We start from the raw sequence: 15,659 nt of genomic DNA, 5'->3' as shown, positions 1-15,659 counted from the left end.
CTGTGTGCTCTGCGGTGTGTGTGTGTGTGTGTGCCGCTTTACTGACTTCTGAACCTTTAAACTCTGCTCGAGTGAGACGGTGAGGCCTGTCCACAGGATACAGATGGTTTTCATTCACTCGTCGTGCACACGCCAGGGGTCTGCTCTACAACTGAAGAGCTTTTCCAGGGCACGGCTATCTCCACTGGAGGAGACACACGCTGAAAACGAGCAGCAGCCCTGCGACGTGGCGAGCCTATTATTTACTCGGCGAGGTTGCTCTGTTGGTGTCCGTGTCGGATAGCAGAAAAACAAATGTTTAGCAATCACAGACAATACGGCAACACTTGAGTGAAGAGCGTGGGTATCAATGCCCCATTTTGGACTGACCTCCATTTGAGACAGATGCTGAATTGCCAGTTTGATTTTATTTACTCGGGCGACACATGCACGCGACTTGGGGATGTTACTGGTGTCATTACACATCAAGGGCCCAATCTCACATGGGAAGGATGATCCACAATGTTGATGGGCTGTACACTTGAGAGGAAGAACACTTTCTCGTGAAACAGAGAGCAAAGGTTGAAGGGTTCTACAAGGACAAGTGTCCTACAGATGCAATCTCTGAAGTGTCCTACAGATGCCACCTCTGAATGCTCCCATGTTAACAATCACACTTGAACTCAAATAGGCAAGCTGTGCAGATAGAGGTGTAAGTTTCACTCTTTTTTCTGAAAGAAAAAAAAATCGATCAGGTAGCCTGAAGTACCTTTTTTTTGTGCGAGCAACGAAACAAATAATTATCCTCTAGCCAAGTTTCAGACTATTTCAGTTACAGGTTATTTCCAGTGCAGTAACACTGAAATATATTGGGATGACATCATTCACACACAGCCATTTGAAGTTTCATTGTGCTTGGAACAAGCATGTTCAAGTTGCTCTTTCCCCCATTATAGCAGTAAGCAGGTTAGCTTGATACCCTCGTTTATAGCCAGTGTAATTGCATCAGTGCATAATAGCGTCATATGCAGTTTTGGTATAATACATCATGCTTTCCCCTGCTGCTGTGCTGTGCTGCTGTCTGTATGTGCTCTCTGTTGGAGGACTGCCATGTCTGTCCACTTCAGTGGTAGCACACCTCGGAGATCTCCATAGCCAATTCCAGGCATTCCCCACTCTCGTGGCAGGCGTCGAACAGGCCACAGTCGAAGTCGCATTTGCAGTTGCAGTCGCCGTTGCCGCCGCTGTGGCCGGCCTCGCGGGTCTTGGCGAAGTGCTGGTAGGACGGGCACAGGCGCTGGGCTGCCCAGTCGCAGGAGTTGGGCAGCATAAGGCAGAGGTCATAGAAGCGACAGAAGAGGCAGGCCAACACGACCCCAGCACAGTCGTCTGTCAAGAGGATCAGGAGACAGTCAGGGACACGGAGAATGGAAGTGTGACATGGAGAAGCTCGAGAGCTCTTCAAATATGAAGGTGAACAGATCCACTTACCGTTAATCACCACAGCTATCCACCTCAAAACATACTGACGTGCACTTGGGGAAAAATGTCCCACTATGATGCAATGCTGAATAGTTACAGTTCTCTGTGGGTTTTTGGCAAGTAAAAAACAACAACACAGATTGCTCTCCCTCTCACTGCATTATCAGCACAGATGTAAATTACATAGACTATGAAACTGAATGGGCTCATTTGAAATGACAAATAAAGTGTTATGTGTATTTTTTATTAAGATTATGATGTGTTGTGTGAATTTGTCAGCGCGCAGATGTAAAGACCCAGCTGTTCCCATGAGGGGGTGCTTGAGCAGAACTGCTGTGGATGGAAAATGATTGGAGCTGCATGATGCTTCCCATCCTTTACTGGGCCATTTAAATGCCACTAATGCCCCAATAAAAAACGAGGGGAGTTATGGTCAAAACGGCTCCTCTCAGAGCAGAGCCCAGCGCTTGGCCGTACCAAAGCAAAGTCAGCCTTCAACGGGGCGGATGAGCAACGGCCGAACAGCCAGAGGTCCCAGTGCCCATTAGATGGCTAAATATTTATTGTCTTTGCATTCTTTACTGACTTCACACTCCTGAGGAGAAACAGACTTCCTGTGCTGTATCTCTGTAAGAGTGGTTTTAGGGCCATAAATGTACATTCATTCATGCAATCATGATCTAGAAGTCCAAATTGTTTAGATTTAGGTAAAGAAAATATATGTTTGGCAATTTCAGTTAAAGCCCCAGCTAATCAGTAATGTATGCATTATGAAAAAGGGGGGGGATATGGCCCTCTTGGGGCTCTTTCATCAAATAAAAAAACATATAGCCATCTCTGGTCAACCTCCTGCGATACAGTTGTTGGATGCTTAGAGATGTCATACCAATCATTGTGAATGTACTTTGTGTAGCCCCTAAAACCTTTTCTCTAATTCCATTCAATAGGTTACTTCATTGTATTCCTGTCATTCAGATCATGTGAAGAGCATCCACTCAATGGTCAACCATCAGAGACAGAGAGATGACAACCTTTAGACATTTGGGCCTTTGCATGCAGACTAACGTACATTTTCAGGGGAAACAAATAAAAAAAAAACGGAGGTACTGTATCAGCAAAGATAGAAAGGGCACAAGAGATATTGTATCAGCAAACCTCTAGACAACTCTAACTGTTTATTTTATATTCCAGCACTCACTAAAAATGTGTTTTTTGTCCAACATGACATACACATCTTTGCTTATTGACCATAGTATCATACATTGTACTATGTCTCATTCTGGTTTACTGAGTTCTGATGAAAATCTTTATGTTGTGTGAGAAGAGGTTTGGTTGCATCATGAACATCAAGCACCTGAAGTTAGTACATCTCCTCAGAGCAGGCACAGGTGTCTTAGTGAGTTGGACCTGTGTGAGAAGCACACCTACACCTAAATCAACACTCACTGTGGCACTTTTGGACTTCACAGGGGCGGATCGTCTGTGCCTTGTAACAGCCCACGGTCTCTCCTCACTTATTGTTTATAACATTTTAAAAGCCTCCTCCTCCTACTCCTCCTCCTCCCTCTCCTCTTCCTCCTCCTCCCTCTCCTCTTCCTCCTCCTCTCCTCTCCTCTCCCCTGGCATTTCTTTACACATGCATAATTTACGAAATCACCCTCTCGCTCACTCACTGAAAGACAAGTGAGGAAGCTGTTCGGAGACATAATCAATTACCATCAGCCTTAAAAGTTTTTTCAAAACATGCATTTCAAATGGATGCGTTGCCATTCTGCGCAGGCATGGGACCAATGCTCTCACCATTGGCTGCTTCTGCAAACCCCTGGGCCTCAGGGGTGCAATACAGTGTGAGATCATAAGCCTGAAACAATGACAGCAAAAGGCAACAGCAACGGGGGGACTTCCAGGAGGTCCATAACGAATACTTCCTATGCCACAAATAAGACTGGACATTCGCAATTACATGCATGATTTCAAACATCTTCTGCTCAGTGGAGGAATACTATTCCTCTTTTGAGAGCCTGGTTTGCCATTATACAATGTACAGCAAAGCTCAGTGCTTTTTGTCCTTAATAATTCATGATCCTCAGAATTTAAGTTTAATCGGATGGGCTGCTTAATTTACTTAAAAGTATTTCCAGTATGGTGTCCAGCTTTTAAATATGACTTTTATTCTGGTTTCTGATTCTAAATAATGTACAAGTTTCAATTATTCATGTGATAAAACTGCATAAATGCATTCTCATGGACATAAAATATATCATGTGTCAGCCTGTAAATTCCTCACATTCCAGAAGCTTCAGAAAACCACAAAATGATAGCCTGAGCTCCGCGCTACATAGTCACAGAGGCGTTTATTTGATTGTTAGGTTGTATACTCTGTTAATTAGACGGCAAAATGGGGACCACACACATGTACACACAGCAGAGATGACAGGGCTTTCACAAGCACGAGCAGTCTGCAGACGATGAGGCCATTTTCTGCCCGGCTTCACTAAAGACCTGTCGACCCCTGCTTGGTGGGGGGAAAAAAATGGCTTCGTGGCTACGTGCACAGCTCAGTGGGCCTGCTTCATTGCAGATGCGTTCAGCCTCTTCAAGCCATCCCCATTACGAGGGTATCAGACAGGGATCGCTTGGCCCAGAGAGAGAGAGAGAGAGAGAGAGAGGGGTATAACTCAGGCACTAACCTCCGGTGTCAGGTGGTAGGGTGGTGTAGGACTCTGCAGTGGAGGAGAGGCGGCTGCTGCTGTACTTGTCCACAGAGCAGAGGGAGTACGAAGAGTCGGTGGGTTGTCTGGTGGCAGTGGTGGTGGTGGTGCCAGTGGTGGTGGAGGTGGCAGTGGTGGTGGTGGTGCCAGTGGTGGTGTTGGTGGCAGTGTTGGTGACGGTGGTGGCAGTGGTAGTGGTGTGGTGCCAGGCCTGGCTCGGCTCATGCTCGTGCTCAGCTATGGGGCTGAGCTTCAGCTGCAGCAGCCGGCCTGGGGTTTTACTGGTCACTGCTGCCATGGGCAGGGGCCAACACAGAGGGACAATCGGTCAGCATCTGTCTGACATGCACTTGAGTCAGTTACACACGCATATGCATGCATGCACGAATAAAAACAGTCAGTGTTACACACACACACACACACTCATACACACGCATGCACACACATACACACACAAACACACACGCACACGTGTGCATATGCATGCATGCACAAATAAAAACAGTCAGTGTTACACACACACACACACACACGTATACACACACACATGCACACACATACAGTACACACACATCGAATAGACGAAAGACTGACACAGCTAACTTAGGCGACCCATGTAACCATTTATCGTAAAGCACTCTCGACTGATGACAAAGGCAATAATGAAACGGTGCAGAAGCATCCCCCAACTAGGAGGCACTTTCTCATAATCTTCCATTGCCCAAGCCTCCACCCTCAGGTGGAGTTTTCTCTGCGCAGCACCGCACAACATGCTGCGATCTGCTCCGTTAATCACAGCACTCCAACCGAGTTTAATAATATATCTGGTTTTCATGGAAAGATTTCAATGCTAACTATTAATGAATTATTGCTTTGGCACAGCAATCCTGTTTATTTTTCTACCACCTATCCCAAATGAATAATTCACTGATGCCTTTCTTTCCCTTATATTTAACATTTAATGTCTTATGATTAATTAACTCATGGGACATATCTGAGCAGAAATAAGCATTGTTAGTCCACACACAAAAGGAGACACACAGAGAGAAAATGAAAATGGCTTTAGGCTGTATTGGCTCATTTTCCAATTGAATAATTAGGAAAAGAGGGCAAAAAGTGAGAGTGTTTTTTTCTTCTCCTTCTTCAAAGTATAGGAGCACTGTTTGTAATGATAGAATTAAACTGACAGAGAGCAATGCCTTGCTTACATAAGAGCAAAGCACATTGTTGACTTCCTGGCAACAAGGTTTCAAGTCATTAATTACACTTAATGTAGACATCTAAGATTGTGAAGCTCTTGCAGTGCAACACAGTTTAAATAAATACAACCCACCATATGGTGCACAGTTTCCTGGCTGAAAGGATGTGCAGGGAACTATTTTGATTTAAAACATTAACATAAACTCGAAACTATATATCATCAGTTTCAATGAAGAACTGGTGTCTGTGATCATGTTGCAGCATAGTTGCATAGTTAGTTTTAGTGGGGTTTTCTACACAAACGGGCATCCACTACTACACTACATCTAAGATGTGCTGGCCTCGTTATCTAAAGTTTAGTACAGTTCTGTGAAAACATTAGCCTACTGGGATAGCCTACCTCTCAATGGAAAACTTTGTTCTAGATGCCGCTTATCATATTGAATTTATCAGGTACTAAAAGCATTTCAATAGAGTTTTCCACGACATTGGATACCAGCAGTGTTTCATAACGAAAACATAATGGTTTAACTCTATGCAGAAAACGTGTAACATTTCAGTTACCTGTAACTGCGGTCTGGCCGCTCTTATCACCATGCAACTCACCGTCATCCTCATCCGCACATGTAACCGCTTGCGCTATACTTATAACGTCAAGTTCCGTTTCCTCGAATGGTCTTGGTTTTTGCCCTGCCATCTGTTAAAATCGCATCATAAATAAATGATAAGAAAGTAAATTAAATTATATTGATTAGATGTTAGCCATCTAAGGGGAAGTTTCATTGATCATGCTACTGATGAACGCAACATTGTCATTCAAAACTTTACCCTAAATAAATAGTCTACAGTTAATACGATTAGTTGTATGGCAGTGATCATCCGTAAACGCGAATGTTTGTAACCACGAAAGGACATTTCATCGGTTGCCAGATTGTCAACAGATTGAAAGACAATGTACAGTACCTGTCGAAACTTCACCAAATACACGGGCAGTCTTTTCTTCCGTATGTGAGGTCCATCAGCACCCCATCGCTGCATCCCCATTGATCCGATTCCGGACGACCCACCCGTTCCGATGACGTCTGTCCATGGAGTCTGATCCCCGGTTTATGGCTGTAAAATGTTTGGCCTGTTTGGGTTGTTTCCTTATGTATCGGAAACTTGTACTTTATTGATTAACCTAAGTTACATAAATGTTTTTCATGCAGGGAGCTTCAGATATTAGCCTATGCATGGCATTTTAAACTGAGTTAAATATTTAATGGGGAATCTTGAAGAGCATTAACATATTTCCATGATCTAGGAGCATTTTTAAGGTTTGGGCTCAGATAGATTGATGTGAAGCAGTGTTCACTTTTCCCAGTTTACAAGCCTGCCAGTTTCGCCTAATTAGACCTCACATCAGTGCTCCATTTTAAAAGAAGGCCTGCTGTGCTTGCATATGTTTGGAGAACAAGAGGCTTGGTAATTGAAAAATTAAGATCAGAGAATGTTTGTCTTTGTGGACCATAACATATGCCTCTTTCAAAAGATGCAACCTGTAAACCAAATCTCACACACACACACAAACACACACACACACACACACACACACACACACACACACACACACACACACACACACACATTCATCTACAGGGCCTCTGAAAGGAAGCCGCATATTACCCTCATCATGAAATGACAGCTGGATTTGTTTTCCTGTGATCTGTCAGAACAGCGCAGCAGTGGTGGATGAGATGAGTGACTGTTTTAAAGGTGACTGTTTTGAGCCGTACCTGAAAGCTCTGATCTAGGCTTCTCATTCTCTGTGATGACTGACACCCCTTCCATTTAGTACACTCTGAAATGATTGACAAGCCACATGAGATGCAATTACAATGTAGTACAGTAGATACAAAATGGCCTTAACTACTGCAACTAATGCATTCGTTATCCTCTGTGCATGTGTGTGTGTGTGTGTGTGTAAGAGACAGAGAGAGAGAGAGAGAGAGAGAAAACATTCTCTTATTATTTAGCCTTTGGCTATAAAAATGTAGTTCGGACCAAATCGTCATCATACATGGAGCAAACTAACTTGTCTGCATAATATCTGTTCATTTATGTTTATGTTGACTCAAGTTTTTGGAAGCAAATATAGAGCCATCTTTTAAGATTCAGTGTGCAGTTTTTAGTCATTAAAAGTAGTGCATCTACACTTATTTAATGATTTATTTTGACAGATTCTCAATATTCCTGAACATTGTTTTGGCATCATCTACCCAGCCCCCCGGGCATTATTGCATTGTATTTTTGCTGGTTATATTTTATCTGTACTGATTTTATTCAAATGGAAAACTAATACTGAAAAGTGATCATTGTCTGACAACATCTGTGCTTGAGTTACTTTTGGTGAGTAAAAGTTTGAAATTACTGTATCTATTAACAGTCCTTTACTTGTTCACGTTTCACCTTACTTCATCTTGCTCTTCCTAAGCCGTTCTGCTGTTCCACTTTGGCTTCACTCATTCTGTGTCTCTCGCTCTTAATAGTCTCTCTCTCTCTCTCTCTCTCTCTCTCTCTCTCTCTCAGTATGTCTCAGTATGGGCTTCAGGGAGTCTTTGAGCTCAACTCATTAAGTGCTCAATAATGCCATTTCATTCTAATTGCGCACTTCTGTGCAATTCAATTTCTTTCGGCAGCTTCAACATGTTTGAGGACACCTGCCTGGCTACCCTTCTTCACCTGCCTGCCAATCTAATATGCACAGCAAATGACAGTGAGGGGAGAAAAAAATATTGCAGATTGACAATGGAAATAGATGTCCATAAGACCAAATTAAGACTGTGGATAAATGACCTCACCATATAAAATATATCAAAGAATATATGAGAGAGGGGGGAAATTGGTTTTGGCGGAGCCTGGCGCTATATGACTTCCGTCACCTGGGAATTCTTTAAATAGCCTAGGAAGCAGGGCTTTCCTTAGGCAACAGTCCCACCTGGGACTTGCCAGGATGATCCGCAGGGGACCTGAAAACCGCTTGAAGTTATTCAACTCAGTAAATGGCTAAATAGATTTTTTTTTCTATTAACTCAGTGATTTCTATTGTTCTTTTCCATCCACTTTGGGGTTCTGTATTATTGTATGTTCTTTATTTAATTAGCCATCAGAGAGAGAAAAAATGGCTATCTTTAATGAATGCCGGCTGAATTCTAAGAAGGATCGTCATTGTCCTATATTGATGAGCCTGTGTTTAGCAGTGCTTTACTAAAGGTGTGTGGTCAAGTGCTCATATTCCCTAACATTTACACCTCAGGTATACAGGCAGTCTTCGCTCTCATTAGAGGAGCATTTCTCATCATGTTAGGATTTTCTTGAAAAAATATACAATTGTCATAAGATGAGTTTCTGTTAGGATTATTTATTTGGCTTTGAAAGAGATGGTAGTGGGTTCGGGGAAAGGGTAGAGAGGGGGGTGGGGTGGTGGTGTGTGTGTGTGTGTGTGGGGGGGGTGATGGTGTGAGAGCATCAGTGGCTGTGATTGCACTGTGCAATCATGTGACTTATATGTTGAAATGGATCTTTACACACTCAGAAGCAGTTTAAAATGACTAATTGGAACGTGCTGGAAATAGCCGAGGCTTTTACCATTAGTGCAATTATGAAATGACATCAGGCATTTTCAGTAAAGTATTGTCTTGTTGTTATTGCACAAGACAGATTATGATTGGGTTTAAGGCGGTGGACATTGTCTAGCACTCCTTAAGTAGCGTTCATGAAGAAAATGTCCCTGTCCATGTCAAGCAGAGAAGTATAAGTATATGATTCATACATACTCTTGGAGTCAAAGGTAACACAATGCCATTTTGTTGTGTGTGGCCTACTGCTATTAACAGTCCAGGAGTTGGGTCTTTTGCACCATTTTAGGACGTTCAGTCTGATGCATGCCATCTCATTAAAATGCTTTAACTGTTTCTACACATTGTCAATTTATCTCTCTCATTGCTTTCATTAATAAAGACTTTGATACATCTCATTACAAGGTTAATTGGGACAAATTCTGAACCTCTCTCCCGACTTGAAATGATACCTCTTAAGCAGCAATTTCATCTTCAGCAGATTGCATGTAGTGATGATGAGAGTATGAGATTCTTTAGATGAATTGTAAAGGATTAAGCGCTGTCATTAATGTTGTACCAATGGCCTCTTTTATTAACCTGCTATTACAGAACCACTGTATGGGTTCAGTACGGTGTTGGTATCATGCAGCATTTAGGTGCAAAGGGAGACCCATCCAATTGTGTTTACACTGGATTAGCCATCCACAGAATTACGCATAGCATCTTTTTACATATATTCACATAGCATCTTTTTACATATATTTATCTTATCAATAATTACTAATACCGTGTTTAATCCACATTTTATTGTATTTTATTTTATTTTATCTGTATTATTATTCGTGTGATAGCATTAAGCACCTTCTCCACCCGCAACTTACGCGAAAGTCTCTTCCAAAATAGTGACTTTGGGATCTGATTATTAAGCAATTTCCTCCCAACTTCAAATTAGCCGCTGAACAATTATTTTAGGGACGTTATAAGACCCAGAAGACCCCCAAGGTCTTGAAACTGATTATGCAAAGAGATAATTGCTATGAAGATTTAAAAAAGAATTAAATTGGTTTGACAAACCTATAAGTTCTTAACTACTCCTCAATGCTAAAGAATACATTTGCTGACTAGGCCACAAAGATCCAGAGAGCTAGGAGACACTTCCTATGTGCGCAGGTGGGCGGGAGGTAGTCTTCCCCTTTATTATCTGAGCTAATAGCATTCCAGATCTTTGTTCAATTATGAGGGATGGGATGAATGATTAATTAATAATTTGTGTGATAGGTAAATTCTGCCACATTCAGCAAATGTGTGTGCCGCGTGTTTGAGGAAATGAATGAAAAGACATGCAGATATTGACTAAAACAGAGAGAGAGAGAGACGGATATCGAGGCTTTGCACAGGACAGGCCATAGCTGTGGCATGGAGTCTTTTAACTGCCTGGGCTTCACGGTTCTCTCTGATTTAGTGTGTGTAAACCTAGTGTTAAGAGGAAAATGTGAACATGGAGAATTTAATGGATTTCTTTTGCACTTTTTTTTCTTTGGTAGGTAGGTTAAATGTTCATTCTATGAAAAATTACGCATTAACAAAGTACTTTTGGAGCAGAGCCTGCAATTGTATAATTTTCCCATAAAATGGGGACATTTAAGAGTGGAAAGCAGGCCTCGCACGTCAATGAATGGTCCTCCTAATAGTGGCATCACCTCTACGAACAAAAGAGTGCAGCAAGACGATGGAGCTCGCAGTACCACTTTGGTTCCATTGGCCACTTGTACAACCCCACCCCACCCTAACCCCCCCTGAACTTCACCTTACCCACCCCCCCTCCACACGGCCCCCTCCCCACCCCATACAGGTCATGGCCCGACCGCACCAAGCAAGAACATCCTTGACTGACAACACAGCCAAGATGAATGGGCCACTGTCCCCTCCAACACACACACACATACACACACACACACACACACATACAAACCTTGTGAAGACTGAAATCACTGGAAAAATAATAGTTATTAAATTAATTGCAGTCATAATCTCGTAAAATATGTGTCAAAAAATTATATGCGGTTCGATTAACACATAACATGGGTGTCAGATCCGTAATAAAACCTTGATCAATAAAACAATAACCATGTTGTTAAAAGCAGTCATTGAGAGGTGTTGCCGGCAGTGTGTTTCAGAGGTGAACAACCCTTTTAATATAAACGGATTTCATCTTTCCACTGTGTCACCTAAATCACCACAATGTTTGTGTATACAATTATAATAAGATAATAAATTGTACCAATGGATGGATTAGGAACGCTCGGTTCGACCCCATATATCAGGCTTTGTCACGGCCCCAGAAAATGCATGTCTAACAATCTGTTGATTGCAGGGTGGTGTGAGGGAGGCCGGTGAGACAGGGATGATGACTGTTGCAGGATACATTATTTTAACATATTGCAACACTCAAATCGATAAGTCTCAAGTGGGCATTAACGTCGGCAAATAAATGAGACTTTTAAAAAATCTTTTATTTGAAAAAAGATCCGTAGCGTCTCTGGATTTAATTAAATAGGTTTATTATTTCATCTTGCTGGCTCAGGCGGTAATGCCAGCGATTATTTAGTCTGTTGGTCCTTTGTCTTTCTGAGGGATTAAGCCGTGTAGTACTGTATTAAAATGCTTTATGCTAAAACCACCACGCTGCAATTATTGGGAAAGGATACGAGATCCAAGGTGATCCTCTGTATTATGCCAGGTGCTCATTTGTACATCTGTATGTATACACAGTAAAGCACAGCAAAGAACACAGGCCACCTGCTTGTTATCCACTTCTGGGTCTCAAGTGTTAAAGGGAACAGAGACTGTAGTAATTCTTGCGGTACATAATTTCTCTTGCCTCCAAACCACATTAAAACCATTTTCATGCTTCATTACTTCCCCTGAAAATATTAGTATATTTATCAGTGTTTATATGAGATGATTTGAGAGGAAGCTGTTCATTTTCAAATGATATTTTCCCCTGCCAGGGACTCCTTCATTGGAGCAAATTAATCGTATGGCAATTAAAACTAGGATATTTGGTAACAATTATGATAATAGCATTAGCTGGAGGTGTGAATTTTGTAGAGAGGGTTATTAACATTGGTTCACTACTTCCAGTGAGACTCTCGTTGGATTTTTTAGTAGCGTCAATGGAATAAGACTCGCCTTGATAACTCACATGTTACCTTACCTACACCAAGATAAGGTCAGAGAATGTGCAAAAGACTGGAATTTTCTTCCAGTATTTCCTCTGTTCTCAAGTCTTCTAAATCGAGGACAGCTGCTGTCGGCTAAAAAATGTTGTCTGTTCATTTCAATTATTTGATATTTTCAGTTTATTCTCGAGGCGAAGAATAACGATAAAACCAACTCTAACGAACTGATCTATGTCAGAAAATATGTGTTAACAGTGCAGGCTGGCTTGCTTGAAGGGTTGAAAGCTATTATCAACACAGTGGCCAGAGTTTCAGCAATTCAAACCATACAGTGTGTAAGGGCCTAGACTGAAATATCTGCTTTTAAATGAGACTTTTCCCTACTTTTCCACTCAGACCAGACATACAAGTGTTTATACATGTACGTGTGTCTGGATATTTCAAAGTCACTGACAGATTCCTTGCATCTTCCCCTACTTTCAGCCACATTAGGCTCCTTCCTCTCAGCTGTAAGTGATGTTTGTCGGTCCTTCCAAAAAAACATTGACTATCATCAGCTGCAAAGACTGATGCTATTGGTGGTTGTTTAACATACTTGAGCCCAAGTGTGTAGAAACCCATTGGGATAAATGACACTCTTCCCACAACAACTGCAGCTGGTTTAGGAAGCGGGCCAATCATAACACCGCATGTCGTCCTCGTGAAGTGGATAAAAAGTGGCTCTAAAAGCACCGATCGGGTCTGCGCACTGAATATGTATGATATGTATTTATTTGTTTTGGCTGTGGCCTTTTCAGAGCTGACATCGCCGTAGCTCAGTAGCCGAAGTTATATATCACACAGCAGCCTGACGGCTCGTTGAGGAATGGGGCGTATTGGTAATGACATGCATGCCCAGACGTTGCGGCTTCTCACTTCCTCCAAGTGGCTTCGACACAAGCCCCTTCAAGTCAGTCCGTGGAAGGGCAGAAAATTGCACATCACTGTTTTAACTGATTCAGTGGTCAATAATTGAATGAGCAAAAGCCCATTGTCCAATTACACGGATTATCTATAAAGACTCGTCTCATTGAGGGCCAAGGAGGGGGGAATAATTAAAAAAGATTTGCGGTGCGGGCACTTAATGATGGTCCCTGCCTTTGCCCGATACACACTTGAGGAGGCAGTTGGATCGGAGTTATTCAGATCAGTGGGGAGCCCACAGAGAAATGTCTGCCCATCTCATTGCCTCTCAGACAAGGCAATAAAAAAACTACAACCAAGAGACAAAAACCAAAAACCGCTCACTGCATTAAAAGGAAACACCAGTAGCTGACATCCATCATTCATCTGATGGCACGAGGTGGGGAGTGAGGCCTGTGGTTTGGGGCCTTCAGCAGCGCGGAATGGTTAGCTCTAAGCTCCTATTGTTCGCTTCCCAGAGCTCTTGGCAACCGGCTCCGCATACCTGTGGCGGAGATGCCATGCCTGTGTCAGGTAGATGTTTCTGAGCACCGTGAGGTATGTTAGTAGCGCGCCAAGACACCCTCGCTTTCTCTCTCTCTCTCTCTCTCTCTCTCTCTCTCTCTCTCTCTCTCTCTCTCTCTCTCTCTATCTCTCTCTCTCCTTCCCCCGCTCCCCCACTGCCGTAGTGAAGTTGGGCTTAAATGAAGGCAATCAGAGCGAGTAAACTACGGCACATGTCCTACGCAAACAGCAGCATGCTTGTGTTGAGATCCCCCCCCTTCTTACAGATGGCTTCATGCAGCTTGAGCTATTCTTGTAAAGTAGGGAAGAAAACAGAGCAGATGCTGGCAATGGGGATTTCAGTGTGAGGCCACAGACACACCGAGAATGGCCTCTACGTGTGGACACGGAGCGAACGGAAAGCCGAGCCGACTGAGGCTGTCCACGTGTGGCAGCGGTGGCCACGCAAAGCTTCAGGGAGAGAGCTTCAGGGCTCAGCAGAGCCGGCCTGCTGCTTATTTGTGTAGAGGTGGACGCTCGCACGGATCGAATAGAGCGGCTAAATGAATGCGGACAGTTGGCAGCCTTCCACCTGCTGCTGTGGGGAGCAGAGGGGGAGTCGTTAGCGGCGGTTAGCAGGTACAGCCAATTTAAACGCCACGCGGACAAGGAAGGAAGACAGCCGCGCATGCTAACGAATGTCCACCAGCAGAAGAACTCCAGTTCAGCTCAGTGTGGGTAGGGAAATGAGTGTAGTGGTTTGTTGTTTTTTCCCCCCTTTTTTGTGGAAAATATGGAGCTGAGAGACACCAAAAAAAAAGAGATAGAGGCTCTTCGCTCATCATCTTGAGTTGTGCTGTCTGCCATACAGCCTGCTCCACTCATTTCCTTTTTCCGTTTTTCAAACGTGGGATTAACCAAGACGCACTGCTCAGTGATGCAAGGGCGAGCGCCAGATAAAAGTGACATTTGACAGACTGTATAGGTGACGGTTCCCCTTTGTTTGTCAAATCCAGTCATTTGTTTGCTAATGCAATTTTCCATCTGGGTAATTCCGTCAGCGTACTCCACAGAACCATCTGCAAGTCATTATTTTAAGTGAAAATCTTATTCCCTTGCCAACTCCGAAAACAAAATAAATATTTATCAGACAATGGAGCACAAACAGAGTTTAATTTTGCCACAATCAGCGCTGCCTTGGGTAATTTTGACACCACAGAAGAAAAAAGAAATTGTTCTCTGATGAAGCGTATCTTAGCCATATTGTTTTGTTCGCCCAAACACCTCAATTATAACAATGGGTTAAACATGAGGGGAGTGAGACAGCAGCAGAAGCATCATCGAGAGACATCAAGATGTGCTCTTAAAAAATGGCAACGAAAACCACTTTTGGCCTGGTGAAGACCACCCTTAATCTTGCTGTTTTTTTTTTTTTTTATAGAACAAGGCAGTAGGGTATGCCCTCTTTCCGTGGTTTGATATATTGGACTTTGCTTTTGGACGGTGAACTTTTAACAAAGCCTTCCGGAGTTGTGCCTCAAAGTTGAGAGGTTCAGGCCAAGGATTTTCCTTAACCTCTTTAGAGAACTGTACCGGGGGGTGAATTCATAAAAAAGCGGGCTGTTGAACAATTTGTCTTTTGACAGGAGAGAACATGGGGGCGGGAAGGGGGGTTGGTGATGCGGGGGGATGGGGGGAGGGGTTGCAGGGCGGGGTGGGGGATGGGGGGTTTGTCACCAGAGGCTGGTCAGCAGTGAGTGGCATAGGCTTGCCTGGGGCGATACTTCTCCGGGGGGACAGCGAAAATGCCGGCACTTGATTCATGCCGGATGTATAGGTAAGGGTGGGAGCGCTGGGCTGGTGCTGCCATCTGGACCCGACGTGGGAATTGGGAGCTGGAGCGCGCGGGCGGACATGCGGGCGCGTGGGGGCCCGGTGTCAGGGAGCGCCAGGCAGCGAGGGCGGTGTGCGAACAGATGTTCTGCGGCACTCGCTCGCCCAACAGGCCCAGGAGGGACGACGTGTCCATCAATGGCTGAAGACTTTCAGGGGAGCCTCAG

At 43.6% G+C, this 15,659-nt stretch overlaps 1 protein-coding gene across 1 annotated transcript; it reads right to left on the bottom strand.

Annotated features, from left to right (window-relative positions):
* Positions 1–737: 737 nt before the first annotated feature.
* On the bottom strand, positions 738–6,416 carry mdfic2 (MyoD family inhibitor domain containing 2). Its single transcript, XM_042089112.1, has 5 exons — positions 6,336–6,416; positions 5,979–6,069; positions 4,320–4,463; positions 4,152–4,277; positions 738–1,368 (listed from the first exon to the last, which is right to left on the bottom strand). Exons 1-5 carry the CDS (start codon positions 6,414–6,416, stop codon positions 1,103–1,105), a joined length of 708 nt encoding a protein of 235 aa, XP_041945046.1. The 3' UTR covers positions 738–1,102.
* Positions 6,417–15,659: the final 9,243 nt, after the last annotated feature.

Source organism: Alosa sapidissima, chromosome 4 (assembly GCF_018492685.1).
Source record: "Alosa sapidissima isolate fAloSap1 chromosome 4, fAloSap1.pri, whole genome shotgun sequence".
NCBI classification, from domain to species: domain Eukaryota; kingdom Metazoa; phylum Chordata; class Actinopteri; order Clupeiformes; family Clupeidae; genus Alosa; species Alosa sapidissima.
This window is presented reverse-complemented; position numbering and strand designations above follow the sequence as displayed.